The sequence below is a fragment of the Siniperca chuatsi genome, linkage group LG1, assembly GCF_020085105.1.
Source record: "Siniperca chuatsi isolate FFG_IHB_CAS linkage group LG1, ASM2008510v1, whole genome shotgun sequence".
NCBI lineage: Eukaryota > Metazoa > Chordata > Actinopteri > Centrarchiformes > Sinipercidae > Siniperca > Siniperca chuatsi.
In genome coordinates, this window is record NC_058042.1 from 12,209,059 (window position 1) to 12,230,735 (window position 21,677).

At 39.8% G+C, this 21,677-nt stretch overlaps 1 protein-coding gene across 1 annotated transcript in view; it reads left to right on the top strand.

The window, feature by feature from the left end:
* Nucleotides 1-21,677, top strand: part of LOC122875815 (protein diaphanous homolog 3-like) — a 183,962-nt gene that overhangs the window by 77,670 nt on the left and 84,615 nt on the right. The window contains exons 18-22 of the mRNA XM_044195365.1: nt 331-426; nt 2,628-2,722; nt 5,622-5,723; nt 8,338-8,577; nt 11,750-11,879. Coding sequence (XP_044051300.1) covers nt 331-426; nt 2,628-2,722; nt 5,622-5,723; nt 8,338-8,577; nt 11,750-11,879 — 663 coding nt within the window. The remainder of the gene's footprint in view (nt 1-330; nt 427-2,627; nt 2,723-5,621; nt 5,724-8,337; nt 8,578-11,749; nt 11,880-21,677) is intronic.

A 21,677-nucleotide genomic window follows, 5' to 3' on the forward strand; every position in this document is an offset into this window, starting at 1 on the left:
TCTGATGTGATCACAACACTTTCCCATAATCCCTTTTGTCATACTTCTCTAGTAGCATCACATTATGTCATGGTAGACTGTGTGTCATTGTTCACTTAGAAACATATGTAAACAAACAAAAAGAAACAGAAATCATGTTTGTGGTTGATTTTAAACTGTTTAAATTAAACAAAATTCTTATATTCTCCTTATGTTGTACTGGACACTAAAAAAAGATATGTAAATCTCATAATCTTACTGTATCTAAATTTGTGTGTATCATACATACAGTGTGTCAGCAATACAGGAAGTCTTGCATTTGTGTAAATTCAGTTTTTCTGTCTTCATCAGCCAAAAAAGAAGAGGAGGATCTGGAGGATAAGAAATCTATAAAGAAGAGAATTAAAGAGCTCAAGGTGCTCGATCCTAAGATCGCACAGAATCTATGTAAGTATTTGTTTCCTTTCAGCCCACTCCTCCTCCCAAGGACTGGATTTATACACACCCATGTGTCTTGATGTTACAGTCTACTGCGCATGTCAGTGGTTCTAGGCCTCCACAGCTCCTCACAATACACTTTGCACTCACTTTTGCCCTTTATCTCACTTAAGTCACCTCCCTTTGCCTCTGCAAGTGTCTGCATTATGCGCTGCGCCCTACCTCGCAGAATTTTCTTAATCTCATTAACACGGTTGAGCATCCGTTAAGGAAAGATGAAGATGAAACAGAAGGAAAATGCTGCTATGTTTGATCACATTTATCAAGGTGCGTTTCCATCCACCATTTTTTTTTAAGTGCGTTCTCAATTTGCGGCTAATTCCAAAAAACTTGAAATATTGCAAAAAAGTGTTTACGCTTGACTGAGGTGGAAAAGTTGGCGACAGTGCAATGGAAACACATTTAGCGAATAAATCATGATGTACATGAAGCATGTGACTTAAACGTCCACTGAAGCTCCAGTTCCACTGAGACAAAAATGGCAGCAGAGGAAAACATCAGATTTGTGTGGAGTGATAAGGAGCCTGTAATCTTCCTCACATTAATTAATTACATTATCTTGTTGCGCCCTCTTCGTCTGCAATGAATTAATGGCACCTGACTGGAGAATTAGCGCCACCAGCTGTTTATCTTGATGCGCTCGCTCAACTTCTAAAATTCACACAACAGAAATGGATGGAAACGTGTATTAATTTGCATTTTCTTTTGCTGGATTTGGTTAAAATGTTTGCTACATTTGGATTTAAACTTTGCTTCAGTGTCCTTTCTCTCTCTCTCTCTCTCTCTCTCTCTCTCTCTCTCTCTCACTGTCTCTGACACGCACACATTCACGCATGCATGCTTGGTCTTACAATGACCGTTTTAAAAGCACCCGGCATTAATGTGGATCCTGCTGATCTCTTAAGGACTCCCAGATCTTAGCACCTCATTGGCTTATATCAAGGGGAGCTGTGACCTTTGTTTCATGTATTAAAAGAAAATGAGACTAATCAGCCCAGTAACAGTGATAAATCATGCATCGGAAAACATAGAGCAGGAACGAGGAGAGAAAAAAAGTAGAGTAGGCAGTTTATGTGTTCCACCATAGAGTTAAAGAGCTTAAAAAGCTTCGATTGAGGTTGAGAAAGAGTATGTGTGTTTTAGTTGTGTTGTTTGATACTGTCAGTATTAAGATACCGTACACATTTTTCTGTGTAATGAGTTCTAATGAGTTAGACTTTAATTTTAGCAATAAAGGAACAGCGATCACTTATATCACATTTTTTAAATGTGTTTTAACAGGAGAAGACTAGTTAGTCAGTCAGACCTCCACTGAATATATGCAGTTATTTTAATCTTGAACTGTTTGAATACTGGCTTCCCAAAATTTGCTTGAATTCAAGTACTGTTATTATTTCAATTTTATATGAATTCTTTAGCACAATGTTTCCCTTTAATGCTACTCAATTTTATATAGATAGATAGATAGATAGATAGATAGATAGATAGATAGATAGATAGATAGATAGATAGATAGATAGAGAGAGAGAGATATCTATAGATAGATAGAGATATAGATAGATATATCGATATATATATCACAATAGTTTTTGGAGTCTGTGCCGTTTTTGGAGTCTGTGCCGTTTAAAATAATTTTCTTTTGTCACTGTATGTAGGGAGGGGTTTTAGACAGTGATGCACTGTACTGCACTGTGCATTTTATTTTCATTATTTGTTTGGGAGAGTTATTCCTGGTTCTACATATTCATTTGATGTCTGTAATTCTGGCTCCTACCCTAGTCACACATCTTTTAACTGTCAGGGTTTTTCTGATCGTTCCACTGGCTCTACTAATGACTTATCCTGACAAGGCATTTGCCATTCAGTCCCTAGTGGTACCACTTGCTTGAGGATCTCATGCATGCTAAACCACTGTCATTTTTCAAATCACTTTTTTTAAAACATGTTTATGTCTGGCTGACTTATATACTGATGCATCTTTATTTTTTCTTCTCTTTGGTTCCTACTTAATGTCCTTCATGTGTCCTTGAGCTGTTCGTATTATTGATTTGTATGAACAGTTTTCTGAAATTGCAACATAATTGGTCATTAGTGAATCATTTTTATATTTACAACAGCATTTGTTGCATATTTTATTTGTTTCTGTGTAGCCATCTTCCTGGGTTCCTTCCGTATGCCTTATCAGGAAATTCGTCGAATGATAGTGGAGGTGGATGAGGAGCAACTCACTGAACCTATGATCCAGGTAGGACAGGTTTTGCGTAAGCTTGTAAAAATGTTAAGAGCTTCAGTTACTCATCTGACATTAGTAGATGACTTTCTTGGACTGACCGCCTAACTCTAACTTAGATGTGCACCTAACTAACTTTGAGATGGAAAGAATATCGTAAACTAGCTCAACCCACAATGTGCAACTTTTTATGCTGAGGCTGGAAGGCTGCCCTTCGCCTGCTCAGTTGGTCAGGTTCATGCCCTAACTCTCTTGTCTATCGTCTTGATTCGGTGTCTAGCTTGAAACAGCATATAGGGTGAAGTATTGGGCATCTGTAAAGCCTACAGTACAACAAGTGTTGAAGCAGCTGGTAAGCACAGACAATCTGTGAATAAATAAATAGGTGCTATGCGTAGTATTAAGTAGTTTTTTTTTTTTTAAATATATTTTTCTGTTCTTTTTTGTTAGTGCTTTAAAACTTAGCTTTATGGCCATGACTTCTATGTGCTTAACAGTCACATTTCAGTTTAATGCCAGCTCTAAAACACACACTTAAAGCAAGTACAGTATCCATCTGTCTGTCAGACTGTCTCAGAAACAGATCATAATGCCAGGTGAACTATAAATAGGGTCTGTCTGTTTCTCTGTTTGTCTTTCTCTGTGTCTGTCTGTCCGTCCTTGTTGACTCTTGAGCTCTAAAGAAGTTTCTGTGTCTTGTTTTCATTGTTCTCAGAACTTGAGCATTAATGGAGTTTAATGACTGATATAGTATATATTTTAAAGTACAAAAAATTGTATTTGTTTTTTAACCTAAACACATCATAAACAGACATTATTGCTAAGAATCCCTTTAAAATTAACTAAACCCCAAAGTTTTGGCTGAAGTGTCTCTATCCTGGAAATGCTTCTAGAACGTGTAAAAACAACATAGGCAGCGCTCAGAAGGGGTGCAATCGAGGTGGTGCTTGGCCGTTTTCAAGCAAGAAAAACTGGTGACTTGGTCACAAATGTTCTCAAATTACAGCTAAACAGTACACTAAAATGTTTTTCTGAAAACATTTGAGGCGGGAAATAGGCAATGCAGTAACAGAATCTTGATTCATATTTGATCAGCACTGCCTAGTTTGATCTCAGTTTAGAGCCTGGTGCGTTGCGCTGGACGGACCTGCAGACTGGATGCAGGCCCAGACCTACAACCAATCAGAGCAGCAAAACGTGTGAAATGTGACTTTTCAAATAGGAAAGAGCTGGGTGGGGGTAGGGGTGGGGGTTGGTTGGTGACGGAAGCTGCCACCATATATGTCACCTGCCTCCAGATCAGCAAATAGCAAAATTCAATTGCAATAGCCGGGTTTCACCCTGTCTTTACAGGCAGTCGCTATGAATATTTAATATTTATAACACAATATGTTAAATTCAAATACTTTGCACTAAAATGTCAAGATTTATCAACAACACTACTAAATACCCATGTACATTCGTTTTCATCTGAAAAAAGTGTAGATGTACCGAGTAGGGCATATTACAGTTGAATTGTTACAGTTGCTTTCTGGTGGATAAACTATGTAATTGTGACACTGTCTCTAAATTACCGCAAACCTGTCTTTGGCATTTCTGTACATACTTACAAGGGCACGTGAAATACATGATATATAGATTATAAGAGAAAATATGTAATTTAAAAAATAAAATAATAATAAATACTGATAAATACTGATAATAGTAAAACTGATTAAAAGCCAATTTGTAAAAATAACTTCGTAATAGTGTTTTATAATTTGATTTTGAATGAAAGGCTGTTATGGTGGTTTTGGTTCTGTCAACGGGCTTGGCCCTGGGAACAGTCAGCAACAACTGGTCGGCAGACTTTGGGCCATTAACCAGAGTGTAAGGACAGATGTCACCAAAAATGTAAAAAGTTGATAGCTTAGAATTTGTGCACCAGATGTTGAGGAAGTTGATTAATGCATGTAAGGGTTTTAAGTTTTGAACTGTGACCGTCAGTTTGGACATGGATAAGCTGAGTTGAAACAAATAAACAAAAACATACTCGAGCTACGGTTGTACAAGAATTAATTTGATCGATAATTGTTAATTACAACAGCGCAAATAATTAATAGTCATTAAGGCAAATTCCATTATACTGCATTAATACAAACTCAAGTAATGGAATTGGCAATATTTGTCCTGACTCCAGGCATCAGGGACATATTTTAAACCCAATTTAAATGCACCAGACCAACATATTTACCACATAGTAACAGTATTTGTTGAGATGGCTGTTAAATTCAGATGAGAAGGCAATTTAATGGCTTAAATAATTTAACATTTATCCCCTTTGGCTGTCTAAAAAACCCAATCACAATTTTACTTTCAATTGTCTATATATGTGTATTTATAGCCCTAAGGATATTGTCTGTGTTTGATAATAAAAACATTTTATTGCAGTCACAAAATTTAATTTTTACTGAATCTCACCAACAGGGCTGAAACTTACCTAAACACACAGCAAATAGAACAGCAGTAGGTTAGATTTCTATACAAGCTAAATAAAAAGAGTGGTAGTCCTAGGGCTCATTTTAAATTAAATTAAAAGAAAACTCCACCTTGCTCTTCAGGCATGGACTTTGGGCAACCGCATGGCTGTTGAAACCCTGATATAGACATTCCCCCAGGGATAAACACCTTCTTTTTTTCTTTTTTTTTGGACACTTTAGGTCATTACATTTTGTAAATAGTGAAGAAACTGAAACATGAAAATGAGGAGTATATAACTTTGTACCAAGTACAATTAATAAAATAAAGTGTGTCAGGCATCACAACATCACCACCACAAGGCTATTTTTAAATAAATGCATACATGTTGCTTTTCTCTGCTCTGCTTTCCTCCTTGCTGCTTCTCACTCCTTTTCTTCCTCTCTCTTCTTTGTAGAACCTTGTGAAGCACCTACCAGAGCAGGAGCAGCTGAACGCCTTGGCAAAGTATAAAAATGAGTACGCAAATTTGTCAGAGCCTGAGCAATTTGGGGTTGTGGTGAGTACACACACACACACACACACACACACACACACACACACACACACACACAAACTGTCAACTCCCCACCAGCTGGTTAAAGCTCTAACAACATGTACATGTATATCACAACATTTTGTAGTAATGTTGTAGTAATTTTGTTAATGAAAGACTTATACTCTATTATGTGTCAACTAAGTTGAAATTTTGTGTACTATGAATAAAGTGGTTAAACAGAAAATTACTATGCATACAGTTTTATATAATTGGTTTATTACTACTTTAATGTTATAGTAATCTAAACTTGTCTTGTATTCATCATCATCATATCTCTCCCTTTCTTTCTCTTTCCTACGAACACACACTCAAACAGAGCACTTTGATATAGATATTTTAATACCAAGCTTTTGAAAATTCTATCTTTTTAAGCCTTAAGAGGAAAGACAGGACACCTGTGGACTGCCGCACTAATATATGCACATTAAAGAGCAGCACTGCTGCCTAATTATGTCAGCATCATTTTCTTAAAGCCTTTTCAAAGGAGGTTTATTTAGAATTATGCATGAAGAGTGTAGCACTTTTTGTGTATTGTGTTTCTGCTTAGCAACCAAGTTACTGAGAGAATATACAATAATCTTCTTCTTTTGCCCCATGCACCGATCTGTTTTGTAAACACCTATGAAAGAGAATCTTATCACTGAATGAAAATGCAGTGACTGAGCGGTTGATGAGGGGGAAAAGATAAAAAATAGAGCTTGCTCAGCTGTTGTGTATAGTTCATGAGGGAGACATAGAACAAAGAAGAGCCTGTTTATATAATGTTGTTTCGCTGCTGTGCCTGCGTGGGCCCAAGGAGACCTGTGTGCTTTCACCTATCAGAAAACCTCAGGTTCAAAGGGAATTTTTTAATTTACCATTGTGCACACACATGCATTTTATCTTTTTTGTCCGCCACACTAACACTTGTTTTGAACTCCACCTTGTGCGTAGTAGTGTGGTGGTGTTGTTGTTGTTGTTGTAGTAGTAGTAGTAGTAGTAGTAGTAGTAGTGTCTATTCTAAGGAATAGATCTGATTGCATTGTAAAAATCCTTGCAGTGCCTTGGACACAAGGGTAATGTAGTTATTTAATATTTTTTTGTGCAGCTACATGAATAAGTTAAATGTTTCTTAGTGACAATAAGTCAAAAGGCAAAAAAGCTCTCGATTTCCCAACAGAGTATTATTTTATTTATTAATTAGTGTTTTTACACTAGTCAACATGCAGTACAGTAACCGTTATTGCTGTTTGTCATTTGTGGTTGATGACTTACAGACTTCATTTGAATACCTGAAATCTTAGGAATCACTCTGTTTACCAACATGTGCATCCTGCTGGCTCAACTGTAGTCACAGTTCTTATGAGTGGCACTTCTTTGAATTAAAGTCTTTCATCTAGAATTTAAATTGTTGTTGACACTCCACGGAGACATTAATTGCAAGTTGCTAAAATATTTACTCACATTAATTTGCTTTTACACTTTATGGTGCATAATTGTTTAATTCACTGTTCACACTCTTGATAGCATAAGATAAATCTACAGTATGTCAACAGAACTGTCTTTTCCCTCTCACCATCATACCACCTCACTGAATTATGACTCTGGAATGCACAAGCTACATTTTCCATAACCTCTGCTTTGTATTTTGTTATGTTAGAACCCATCCCCTCATGTTGTTAATACTACCTTCAGCAGCTCACTTTTGTCCAATGCCCTCTGTAGCCTTCATGGAAAAAACAGCTGCACACATTCATTCTGTAGACGCCCTGGTGGGTTTGCTTTGTTTCTTCTTCCTCTGATTATTTTCTTCCTACTACAATTACAGTATCACATAATTAATTTCATCTCTGGGCTCCATTTCAACATTATGTTTGGTTCTTGTGCACCTTCCTATTTCTTAATTTTGTCATATTCTTCTCCTGCCCTGTTTCCTCTCTCTCTTTTTCTCTCATACAAACACACACACTACACACACACACACGCTCACTCACTCATGGACTGAAATAGTCATTTGATAACATTACAGTAGCTATAATTAAACCCTTGATGGAGGACATCAAACCGCACAGCCAGCTGTTGTATGAAACAGACAATTGGAACCTGCGCCTCTCCCCACCACCCCACACACATAGACAATCACTGTTGTGGCCATGCCCTGGGCCCAATGCAATATTTTCCAATTTTCTCTAATTGTGTGAGAGTGGTAATCCAAGGCAGCCTATTGTATATTCCACCCCCTCCGCTGCCTGCCCTATATGGACACTAACTCCACAATTAACTTACCAGACCTGGGTCCCAAATCAAATCACTGCCAGCATCTATTACTACTGCCTAGCAACACTTTCCAGCATGCCGGTTGCATAAATGTCTTTTAAATTAGATCGGCTCAATGTGAGAGTGTGCCAAAACTGCGATTGTAGTTATTTTAAGTTTGACTACGTTCTCTGACTTTGCTCTCTCTTTGACATTATTTTCTGTACTCTTGCTTTTTCTCCTCTCCTGCTTTATTCTCTTTTCTATAATTTGCCTTTTTCTATTATTCTTTTCTCATTCATGCTTTTTTGTTTCCTCCATTTCTGTTTTCCTCTCCCAGATGAGCAGTGTGAAGCGGCTGCGTCCTCGCCTCAGCCACATCCTCTTCCGACTGCAGTTTGAGGAACAGGTAAACAACCTGCGTCCCGATATCTTGGCTGTAAACGCTGCCTGTGATGAGGTCAGGAAGAGCTGCTCCTTTGGCCGCTTGCTGGAGCTGGTGCTGCTGCTGGGGAATTACATGAATGCAGGTTCTCGAAACGCCCAGTCATATGGCTTCGACCTCAGTTCCCTCTGCAAGGTGAGGGTTGAAATGTGACCTTAACATCAACTGTTCACATATACCATGTAATCCATTATCCCTCCAGTGGCAGTGGTTCAACATGTGTGATGCATGTTCAAGGAAAAAAGCTTATGATGTAAACTCGTTCTATAGATTTTACACACCTGTTGAACAATAGTAGCACCAATAACGTCATTTTTTTATATTTTTATAATACAACAATGACCACAGTAATTCTAAGTTTGATATAAAGTAAAGACTAGATACAAACTGAACAGATTGGTTTTAGATATTTGCTTGAAAGAGACCTGCCAGATTATTTTCTCAGCACTGCAGTCTACATGTAATCAAAAACCTCATGTGTTAAAATGTTCATTTGCAGTATGGATATTGTATTACCATTTTGTATCCTAAGCACAAGCCCTAGTCCAAAACAATCAATAGTGTTTAGATTTAGATTTTGGAGACAAAACACTTAATCAGAAACATTTTATGACCTGAAGACAGATTCACTGTTCAGGATGACATTTGTGTGCAGAGATATGTAAAATGTTAATCTCTGGCGTATGTATGTCAGTCTGTTTATATCTATGTTTACATACCTGTGCATGTCTACATGTGTGGCTGCATGTGTCTTGAAGTGTTGGCCTCTATGCATGTACATGTCAGTGTTTTGTTTTATTTGTTTTTTTTTTTCTTTTATGTCACCTTGGCTGAGCCCTATCAGTGAACTGATGTGGATTAAACATTTTGTTTGAAACTATTTCATTTGATTGAACACTATCAGCCCCACAAGACAGGTTTTTTCCCTCTATCTGCTGGTATCTATCAAAGCAGCCAAACCCAGGGAGTACTTTATTCTTATTCTGCTGCTCAGAATAGATAACTGAGGCTACGGCTAGTATCCCTTTGAAATTTCACACCCTGCAGGACTACCCATGCTTCGTGGAGACATAGCAAATACCTATACCTTTGGATTTTATATGGTATAAAAACAGAACAGTAAGTTTCCCTCTATGATAGTGGTGGTGAAAACAGAGTGTAATCCTGGAGTAGGAGACTCCTCCAGTGGTTACATTACAGCTGCTGGCACACTCACTGCAGTTTCCACAGTAACAACCGCTGCAGCCATTCATCACTGCCACCTCTCTGCCCTGTTAGACTTGGGTGCTTATGTTCATATAAACACCAGTGCATGTGCGTACACAAACATGGATTCATACATACATACATGATGGATTAGTTTCATTACCGTGACAATAATATAATCAATTAACGAAGGTCTATGAAGGAATATGTTTTGTGTTTAGCGCATTTGTAACACTACTCTTCCAGGGTGTCTGTTTCCTTATCCTCGTGCTTGTATGTTGTGGGACCAAGGTGTGAGTTGATGTCAGAGGCAGGATATACAGAGGAAGTCATCACCTTCGTGCCTGCCCCCGAGTTTGACAACTTAATTCCATGGCACACTCCACAGCACAGGAAAATTGTACCCAGCCCAACTGGAAAAAGCAAAATGTTTACATTGTCAACTATGATTACCATCCATCTAAATTCAGACAGGGACCTTTTGTGAGCGAGCAGTTGATGCTTTTGAAAAAATGAGAAAACAGAAATGAAAAGAGAGATGAGAATGTTTGATTAGAGGAGATAATACAAACATGATTAAACCCAGCGGGGCTGAGTACGCTGCTGTCTACCAATAGATCACCTAGAGAGATACACAGCAATGCACTCCACAGGAGGGATGTTTGGTGGGGATACTGAGAGACATCTTGGAATTAGACAGTAAAACATCGATGATGGAAATTTATCAGAGAAATTGAAAAATTGTTGCATGCGGGGGAGAGAGAGGCACAAAGCACAGGAGAGGTCATCACATTGTGTATATATGTCTGCAGCATAAGTATGAGACATGAAATCATCTGTAGCACTGTCAACACTCAGCATTTGTAAAGCTACTGAAAGGGCTTATGATAGTTGAATTAAGGACAATAGCACATGTTCCTTTGTTACATCACATCCAGTAGATATGATTATAGAACACAAAATATGTTGTTAATTCTCAACTGTTGCAGCAGAATCTTTTTTTTTAAAAAGTCCAACTTACGTTGCATATTTTATGTCTGCTACTGCATACAGTATATTACAGGGCTTCAGACCAACTTTTTACATTGGTGGCACTGGTACACCTAATGTTTTCATTTAGATACACCAGCACATAATTTAGGTGCACCCAATAATACATTTTAAGCATTACCTTTTTTTTGGGGGGGGTAATATATATAGGCTAATATTTGAAAGAATACATTAATTCATTACCCTATTTCTAGTAGGTTATTTCATCATTCATTCATTTTTATTCTCTTATTTTAGTGTTTACTCACAAACTACTTTAATCTGCTCACCTTGCTTTTCCCTTCAGTTCTCTTTTTCTTTTCTCTACACACACACACACACACACACACACACACACACCTCTGTCTCTTACTGCACGTACACCGGCAGGCGAGCGACCAAATGAACATTCACCGGGCAAAAGTGCACCACTAGTTTGCAGGCTAGATAGCTAATTAGCTGCTCCGCTGCAGCACATTAAACAGCATGTAAACGTACCTGAAAAAGTCACTTAGGTCAGGTTAGATGCTGCTGTGCTGTGGTCCTTACACCATTTGCAACACGCTGTCTGTCCATGACAGCGCAAGTTTGTTTACTTTGTCTCCCGTTCCCTGCAGTTTAACACCGGCACTCTTGCAGCCTGATATTTCCCAAATACCTTTTATCTTAATTTTAATAATAAAAATCTATTAACAATACATTTAAAAAAACCAATTTGACATTATTTTTGACTAGAAAAAGGATAACTAAATGTGATTTTAGGTGGACTTTAAAGTAAGATGGATTCTACAAATGTATGCTTTTTTTCCTTCTTTATTTAGTAATAGAGTATTGCTTGTACAACAAATCTTTAAGGTTAGGGTTAGCCTGTGACATTTTAAGTAACCACTTACTGCTAAATGTGCCATCTCCCTGTTCCCAATCAGAGCAGTTTTATTGCTATTGCTGTTTTATTGTCTGTAGAATTTATTTGTTAATAGTGTATTGAGACTAAAGGATCTGAAATATATACATCTTTTTACTGTCATAGGTCTTTGTGTTTAACTTTATGTGTATACCTGTTTTACTACAGCTAAAGGACACTAAGTCAGCAGACCAAAAGACCACATTACTCCACTTCCTGGCGCAAGTATGTGAGGAGGAATTTCCAGATGTGATCAAGTTTGTTGAAGACCTGGAGCATGTGGACCGAGCTAGCAGAGGTAATATACAGTATTACCCATATGCACAAACCTCCACACACATGCACACACACAGTTTTGGTATATTTCCTCAGTTTCATAAAAACTGATTTAATATGATCTGAAACTACACAAAAGACATGTTTAACTGCACCAAGGTACTGCAAATCATTTATAGTGACTCTTTAAGCATACAAGGATCACTACTCTAATTATCAAATAACTACTTGCTACTTGATTTTAACACTGTGTCTACCCCCACTTTCTCTGAGGCGATATAGTGTGATCATTGCTGTTATTTTTGGTTTCCTGCTGGTGTCAACTTAAGTTCTTTAGCTGTCCCAGTTCACAGGAAGTTTGATCCACTTCCTGTCAAATCAATATCCCTGGTGATGTTTACCATCAGGGCTTTACCACTTTTTCTTACAAATGCTAAATAAGTAACAAATTAGTTGGACTATTTTTTGAGCAAACAAAAGGCATACAAACACGATACTGTGTTTCTTTTTTTCCCTCTGTTTTGCTGCTCTCTGCAACAAACTCTGTCTGTCGGGAACTCACAAAGGCCAGCCTTTTTAGCGTTGTATTAAATGAGAACAGCCTTTTACATCATCTTCTGTTCAACGTGTTGTTTAAGCAATTAAGGGCATGTTATTAAAACTGAAAACTGAAAGATATTTTAGAAATTTAGAATGCTTTGGCCTCTAGTGATATAGTATGGACAGTGGCAGTGGTAAATGATTGGAATGGTGAGCCATCTAAACTACTGATATCAAGAACCTTATCACATTTTTACACTGCGTCTTTTTAAATCAGTTTAGTTTAACCATTGAGACATTACCTTTACCTGTTCTCCTGCAAAGTAATCTTAGGGGAAAGACTGGGTTCAAAATCACAGCACCCAAACACAGTGGTAACGTCCAGCATGAAAAGGAGATTCAGTCACCACCAGAGTGACAGTATTATATTGTTTTTATATACTCTATTAACTCAAATGACAAACAATAGATATTAGATTATGTTTTTCATATTTGCATTAAAGGATGTGGTTTGGAGAGCTTAATGCAGAAACAGAATGGACAATGTTCTTACCTAGACAGAAATGGAGAATTTCTTCTTCCGTGTTCCTCTGTTTTACTTTGAGCTTTACTCTTACCTTTCTACTCTGTTACTCTATGGGGATTATTCTGGGATTAGATGCTTGTTGATTCTGTAAACATGCATTGTATTTTACCAGTTTAGTGTTTACTCTATATTACACTCTGCTCATCTGTACTGCTGTTTAATACTGACATTAATCTTCTGCTGTCTCACATAGTTGTAGGTTTATTTTTCAAGAGAATACTTCAGGTCTTGTCTACTGTTCAGATGAAGAACAATACACTGTTAAAATGTAGTTTAAGTCTCTGTTGGTTTAAATTGACGGTTGATACGCAGGTATGCACACAAACACTAATACACACAAATGCTTACACACTGCTCTGAGTTTGGCCAGTTTATCTAGAGTATGGTAAAGGTCACAAGCAAGCAGGGACAGACTGGATGCTCAGAGGAGACTCATGTTCTTTGTTCATATTGCCATAGGCAACTCTCAGGAGAAAGTAATGATCAGCAGTCTGTGTCCACTATGTGTGTATGTGTATTTGCAACTATATATGCGTGTGCAGTCATACTGTCACAGCATGTTTCTTTCCACTCCAAAGAAGATTGTACCCACTGCTCTGTTCCCAGCAAGAGGGAGTGCTGGATGAAGGGGGAGGAGGAGAAAACAGGATGAGGATGAAATGTGTGACTTTATTGTTTGGACTCTTTCTCAAAAGGACCCCTCCAGGTTTTGTTGGTGCTTTAATAATCTGTGGATAACGACGCTCCTGTTGAGTGTTTCATTTCTCCCAGCTGTGCTGTGTGTCCACAAGCCCTTGGTCAAGACTCATAAGTACAAGGGTGAGATCAATAGAAAGTCCACAATCCTTGGATCTCTCTTCAAGCTTTGTTCACATCCTTACTTCATGGACCTGTAGCTGAGTATATATTTGCATATATAGTGTTCTCTCTCCGTCTGTCTTTCCCTGTGTATCATACTTGTATCCACCATGAGATGCATACAGTAAGTGTCTCATCTCTCTATATCTAGTATTCAGACACACAAATCCCATTTCGTCTTTGTAAACCATGCTTTTGAGTGGCTCCCTTTTCATCAGGTCTGACAGCCATTTGGGAGGCCTGAAGACGCACTAAAAGGCTGCATTACATTCATAGACACTAACCAAAGAGCTTTCTTGAGCATGAAAACAAGGTTGGATAGAGGCAGCATTAATGATTTGCGCTTCTGTTGCAGAAGCAGCTGTCTTTTCACTGTGTGTAACACAGCCTTCGTTTCCCCCATTGCCAATCCCGTCTCTCATGGAAACAAAACTGCAGCTTAGTTCAGGGTTTCTTTGTGTCTGTCGTCTTATTTCTGCCCCTCTCTCTTCTTTTCAGCACTACAATCATTATTTCTCCTGACATGTAGTAGCAGTCCGTGTGTGCTGATTATTATCTCTGTCATTTTCTATGTATCTATGTATCTATTTATCTGTCTGTCAATATCTCTCTGTCTGTCTATTTTGTCTGTCTCTCAGTCAGGTTTGGGCAAAAAAGGGTGGTTTCTTGCGTGGTACTTGGTGCTGAGTTTGGTGTTGAAATCAGACAAACATATAAATATATTACATATTAATTTGCTCAACCAGGCTACTTCAGCTCATAACTCTTCAATTACTGCCTCTAAGCAGCAGAAACATCGCTTACTTGGAAAGCTATGCGTGATACTAAATAAACACGTCTGCATACATTTTATTTTGCAGCAAAAATGGAAAAGCTGTTGATTAAGTTTCTGTTCAAGGCTCGTGGCCCTGAGGAGTCATTAAGGAGTAATGTGAGGATTCAACTATATTGAGATGGTTCTCTAAAATGCGTATTAAGCTTTCTTTTGTAGTTTTGCCACATGTAGTCTGAGTGATGAACCTCAGGTTGAAAGTATATATAATGAGCAGTCTACACTGCAACTTGCAATTCAAGTGACCTTCACGCTCGTTTTGTATGTAGTAGGTCGTGGCCACCATAGTTTCTCCTGCATGCTTGGAGGATTGCTCTCTGCTCACCTGGAGTGTACCTGCCACTAGTGAAATCTGCTGCTAGCTAGCACTGGTTTGTTTTTAGCCAAAGTAGCTAAGCTAGTGCTTCAAGACAGAGACTCTCGCTGGGACAAATTCTGCAGCTCGGATCCTTTTTTAATCAGTCATGGGCTTCCACTTGAGTGACTGATCGCAAAAAGCACCCCTTGCTCTAGACCTGCCGCTACTGCTGCTCCTCTTTAGTCTGGCTAAGCTAGCCGGCTGCTTGACCATGGGTGTGTGTGAGAATTGTCTGCCTGTCTACTCACAGATAACTGAAGACATCTGTCGTTTGCGAGAGGATCTGTGGATGAAGGATGAGCTCTTCATGTACCTCTCCACAATCAACACTGCCCAGGATAAGCACTTTTCATGCACCGTGTCCTCAGCCCTTGTCCCACCGGACTCCGACACCACCCTGCCTTGGTCCGGGTCCATTCTTGTTTTGGGTGAGTCGGCCCCATCAGATGCCCTACCAGCTGAGAGAAGATGCATGGTTGAGCCTTGGAGCAAAACCCAAGTCCTGAGCTTGTTCTACCCCAGAGCCCTGGATCTTGGTGAAGGACAGAAAGCTGTGAGGCAACCGCTCCCCTTTGCTCTGTGTGAGTAACCCCAGTCCTCCGTGCCATCGACCGTACCGCAACACTCTCCATCGCCACCGGCCTCCTCTCTGACCATGCCATGGCAGTCTGCCCGTCACCCAAGCAAGCACACCACTACTACAACTTGCTCTCACCTGGTCGAGCTTCATTCGGGATATCCATCTAGCTCCTCTGTTGGTGTGCACCCTGGGACGTACACTGAGGCAGTTGTTGATGCCAATCATACCAACTATCCATCCGTGCTGGTTGTTGGGTCATCCATGGTTCGTCATGTCCAGATCAACAGGAGCCGCATCACATGCCACCCAGGTGCTCTCATTAAGGACATTAACACCTCCGCCCTACAGATGCTATGTCATCACCCGTCTCGACTGTTGTAATGCATGTGGGCACAATCGATCTCAAGATGCAGAAATCGGAGAAACTTAAAGAGGGTTTTGTCTGCCTCATGGACAGTGTCTTGAACACTGGCAAACAGTGCATAATTTCAGGCCCAGTGCCCTAACCCCGGTTTGCCGACGTAAAGTTTAGCCAACTAAGACAGCTTCACATCTGGCTTAAGGGCTACTGCTGTACCAGAAAGTAGTAAGTCCCCCTCTGACCCTGGCCAGGTATAAATACCCGCTAGAAGCTTTGTCTTAAACCATCATAAATTGACATTTTATCGAGTTTTTACACCAAGATTTCTACACTACACTGTTTTCCTGGCCATTGTTTTACCTATATGTTTTAACTTGGTAAGTTTTTAGTCATCGGACGTATGGATCTTAAGTGATTTTAAGCTGGATGCAACTTGACGTGGTTTACCGGGCTGCCTCCACTGCTGCTAGCTTAGCTAGGTTTGTTTTTAGCCCGGCGGCTAGGCTGACTGCTCCACTCCAGCACTGGACAATGATCCCACTCTTCCGTGGCTCTGCGCCATCATCACTGGCGCCCCGGAGCATGAAGCCGTTTCAGCTAAGCCTGAAGATCCGTGGCTCCTCATGAGTGCAAAGCCCAAAGCAATGCCATTGCTTTGGGCTTTGCACCCATTTCTACATTGACATTCTACCCATTGACATTTCTACTCCTTGCCGAGCCCTAGTGGATGCACAGTCACTCATCGGCGGGGGTGGTGAGAAGGCTCCGGTGAGTTTGACTCCATGCCAACCGGAGCACTGGACTGTAGCCTGCAAGGACACATAAGCTGCAAAGCGCCTGCCTCCTCCACCTTCACATCGGGACCTCCCGCTGGCCAGCAGGTTTGACATCCTGGATATGCAGGACTTTCCTACACTGGAGGGACGCTCCCTTTTTCCAGCAGTCAAGCCTTCCTCCTCCTCTCGCCGCAAGTTACTGAAAGAGGCTATGATCAGGAGAAGCTCTGGAGGTCTCATTCGTCCTGAGATGGCAGAGAACACCTCTGCTAAGAAGGACTCCGCCCCCTCGCCGCAGCAGTGCCCGGGCCACAACTATCCCACAGACGGCTAATGGAACTTGGCGATCTCCACGATCATCGAGGAGCTACGACCCCCGACGTCCTCGAAAAGCTCCCCAGACTTCTGGCTGCACTCCTGACGACTATCACGAAAATCATAGTCCATGTCAGCACCAATGACACCGCCGTCATTCACACAATCGGAGCTGACGAAAGCAGACTTCATCCACCTCTTTGACCTGCTTAACAGCACTGGAAAGCATGCTTTTATTTTGGGTCCAATTCCTACACTGCGTCATGGAATTGGCAGTTTTAGCAGGATCCTCAGCCTTCATATCTGGCTCCAGTCTGTCTGCAGCACTCATGACGTTGGTTTTATTCACAATTTTAACTTTTTCTGGGATCGTTCTTCCTTGTTTGCACGATATGGTCTTCACCCCAACAAGTCAGGTATTCGCATGCTGGCGGCTAACCTGCAGCACGCTGTGCTGTCCTCCTCACGTTGTTGACTATTTACATCACCTGTTTCCCCTCGCTCTTCTTCTTTCTCTTTTCTCCCACCAAAAACAGCCACGCACCCTCTGCTGTCACTAACCCCCCCTTGTGGACTGATCATAGTGCTGATATTTGGAGCCCAGATACCTCTAGTGCTAAAATGGTAATTTTGCATAGGTCCTCAATATGAAACAGACACAGCAATAATAATAACTTAATAAATATCCGGGCCAGAACCCTAACTCCCCTCTCAACCTCAAATCTGACCCAGCACAGACTTTTTAAGATGGCTCCTCCTCTCTAACAAAACGTTTATTTTAAATGATTTTATCTTCTACTGATTTAGATTTCATGTTTTTAACAGAATCCTGGATACGTTCTAGTGATCAGAGTCAGCTGGCTGAATTGTGCCCTCCAAATTATGACTGCCCTAGGGTTTGTGGTCGAGGTGGGGTCCTTGTTACTGTCTATAGGAAGCCTTTAAAGTGTAACCTCATAGCTTGCAATGATTTTTCCTCCTTTGAAGTGCTCATGTAAAAAATCGGTGGCCCCCTCCTGGTCATATTTGCTATTATTTATCGCCCCCCTAAACGAGCTGGCTCCTTCTTGTTGGAACTCCCTGAGTTTTTATCCAGTCTTGTTTTAAATTATGATGACTCTAATGTCCTTGCTGCTGATTTTTTAAATATCACTAACTCTTTTAATTTTCAACAACATGTGTCCGGCCAAAATCATTCCGGTGGCCACACCTTAGACCTAGTCTTGGCCTGAAAACTCCATCTGTGGAAATCAAGGACATGTTTGTATCTGATCACCTATGCATTGTTTTTAACTTTGAATTACAGGCTGCTAGTACTCTCTTATCCCACTCTAAGAACACACACGTCCTTAATGAGTATAGTGCCTCAAAATTCTGTACACTGTTCAGTTCTCCTGGCAATGTGTTTCCTGATTCTTCCAACACCAGTGATTTGGTTGATTACTTTAACTACCTGTGTTCTTCAGCCTTAGATCTCATAGCTCCTCTGAAAAATAGACTAAACCCAAAGACTAGAAAACAGTCTTGGTTAAATAACAGTATTCAAAGCTGTAAAAAATAAAAAAAATACCGAAGAGTAGAATGCAGATGGAAGAAATCAGGTCTACAAGTCCACTTTGTGGCTATGAAAGTTATTACTCCTTTATAATAGGATAGTGAAGCATGCAAGAACATGTAATTTCTCTGCATTTATTTCTGCCCATCAGTACAACCCCAGATTCCTATTTAAGACTGTGGATCAGTTAGTTAACCCTGCCTCTTGGAGGTGGAGGTGGAGGTAATAAGATCTGATATCACCCTCAATCCTGCCTTTTTAGATGTGGATCACCCGCTCAGGGATTCTTTGAGCAATTTTTCTGCTGTTACTCTGCCTGAACTCGCAGACATCATGTCTCTTATGAGAGTATCCTCCAGCCCTCTGGACAAAATCCCAACTAGGTTTAAGTTATGGATTGTATTGTGCCCCTTTTACAAATTATTTTTAACAGCTCGTTTACTGGCTGCGTCCCAGATTACTTTAAAACTGCTTGTGTCCAGCCAGTCCTAAAAAAAAACCTCGGCTTGATCCCATCCTCCTGGATAACTATTGCCCAATCTCCAAATTGCCTTTTATTTTGAAGATTCTCGTCACTTGTATCTAAGCAGCTTCTTGCTGTTGTGGAAAACAATAATACCTTTGAAAAGTTCCAATCTGGCTTTTGTCAACACTACAGCACTGAGTCACCAATGACCTTTTAATGAATGCAGACGCAGGCATGTGTTCAATTCTTGTGCTGTTGGACTTAAGTGCTGCCTTTGACACAATTGATCATGGCATTCTTTTAGATAGACTGAGGCACTGGGTGGGCATATCTGACACTGCACTAGACTGGTTCTTATCTTATCTGTCCAATAGGAAATTCTGTGTCAGCATTAACTGACTTCAACTTCATGTCATCCTTTTCCCATATCAAGTACGGTGTGCCTCAAGGTTCAGTTCTGGGACCAATACTGTTCTCCTTATATATGCTTCCTTTGGGTGATGTCATCCGCAGACATGGTATTTCTTTTCATTGTTATACGGATGACACTCAGTTATACCTCCCTGTCAAGCCCACTGACCTTAGTACGCTGAGTTCTCTGCAGGACTGCCTGTCTGACATAAAAAAACTGGATGTCGATAGATTTTCTTCACCTTAACTCAAATAAAAATGAAATCAGTGTTATTGGGCCCCAACACATCACTAAACAAATACTGCCATTTACTGGTAATCTGTCACAACATATCAAGCCTGTTGCAAGAAATCTTGGTGTCTTATTTGATAGCAATTTATGTTTTGAGCAACATATCACTAAGCTTGTGCAATCATGTTTTTAATCACCTCAGAAACATTGCAAAAATCGGATCTATTTTAAATCTTAGTGATGCAGAAACTGTTGTACATGCTTTCTCCTCACGCTTCGATTATTATAACAGCCTGTTCACTTGTCTTAATCAAAAAACTTTGACACGACTGCAGACTGTACAAAAATCAGCTGCTAGGCTGTTAACCAGGACCAAGTAGTACGACCACATCACACCTGTTTTAGCCTCTTTACATTGGCTCCCTGTTTGTTTTAGGATTCATTTTAAGATCTTGTTGATTACTTTTATGGCTCTTCATGGCCTGGCTCCAGACCATATTTTAGACCTTGTAATCCCTTATGAACTTTCACGTTGTTTGAGATCTTCGGGCAAGGGTCTTTGGTCTGTTCCTGAGTCCAGGATGAAAACTAAGGGGAACAGAGCTTTTGCTATCAGGGCCCCGAGGCTCTGGAACAACTTGTCCGAAGAAATTAGGTTGTCTGAGTCAGTGTCTTCGTTTAAGTCTCTTCTCAAAACACCTTTTTATCGGAAAGCATATCCTGATTTTACCTGAACTGGCTATTTATTTTATTGCTTTTGTGGATTTTATTTCTTTCTTTCATCATTCACTGTGGTATTTTATTACTCTTGTTGTGAAGCACTTTGTACTTTGTTTTGATAAGTGCTCTATAAATAAAGTTTTATTTATTATTATTATTCATTTGAATGTATTGCTCTGAAAGTTAACCTATCTAGGAACAATTTAATTAATGTGGTGGGTGTATACAGACCACCCTCAGCTGTCTCTAGTGCAATTAATAAACAAGCAAACTTACTTGCTCAGTAACTCCGAGATGCTGGTTCTAGGTGACTTTAATCTAAACTGGTTAGCAAATGAATCAAATAGTCTAAAAGAGGTGTGTGGCAATCTCAATCTGTCACAGCTAATTGTTGAGTTTACCAGACCTAATTTAAAGGATCTTTCAAAATCAATATTGATAGATTTGATTCTGAGAGGAGGGACAAAATTACTGCTTCTGGAGTTTTCGCGCTTGGCCTTAGTGACCACTGTCCTCTAGCCTGCATCAGACGTACTAAACTGAAAAGATCAAGCTCTAGGATTCTTACTAAAAGAAATTTAAAAACTGAACAGTCTTTTCTCAGGGACCTTGCTGACAATAATATGCATAACACCTCTGAAATATCAGATGTAGAATTGACATTGGGATATTTCACAAATTCATTACTGGCTATAATTGATAAACATGCACCTTTGAAAAAGCTTAGGGTTAAAGATAGATCAAGCCCCTTGTTCTCCACAGAATTAGCAATGATGTTCAAGGAAAGTGACAAAGCCTGGGTTCTAGCAAGGAATACTGGTGAAACAGCCCATTGGCTGACTTTTAGGCAACTCAGAAATAAATGCACATCCTCTTTGAGAAAAGCCAAAGCAAGTTATCACACAGAATTAATCTCTGATTCTTTTACAAACCCGTCAAATTTTTGGAAAGCAGTAAATGTAAATAAAAACAAATCCTCTATATCTATATCTTCTCATGTTACGTTTAATGACTGCCCAATAAATAAGACATCAGAGATTTGCTATGCTTTCAACACCCATTTTGCTGCTGCTGGAAATCAGTTTGATATGGTATACTCAGGATCTGCTCTTAATAGTAAGCCTTTGGCTCATGTGCCCTCCTTAAACTGTACATCTCAGTTCACCCTACAGGCCTTCACCTCCTCTGTTGTTAAGGAGGCACTTCAAACTATTGACTGCAGGAAAGAAA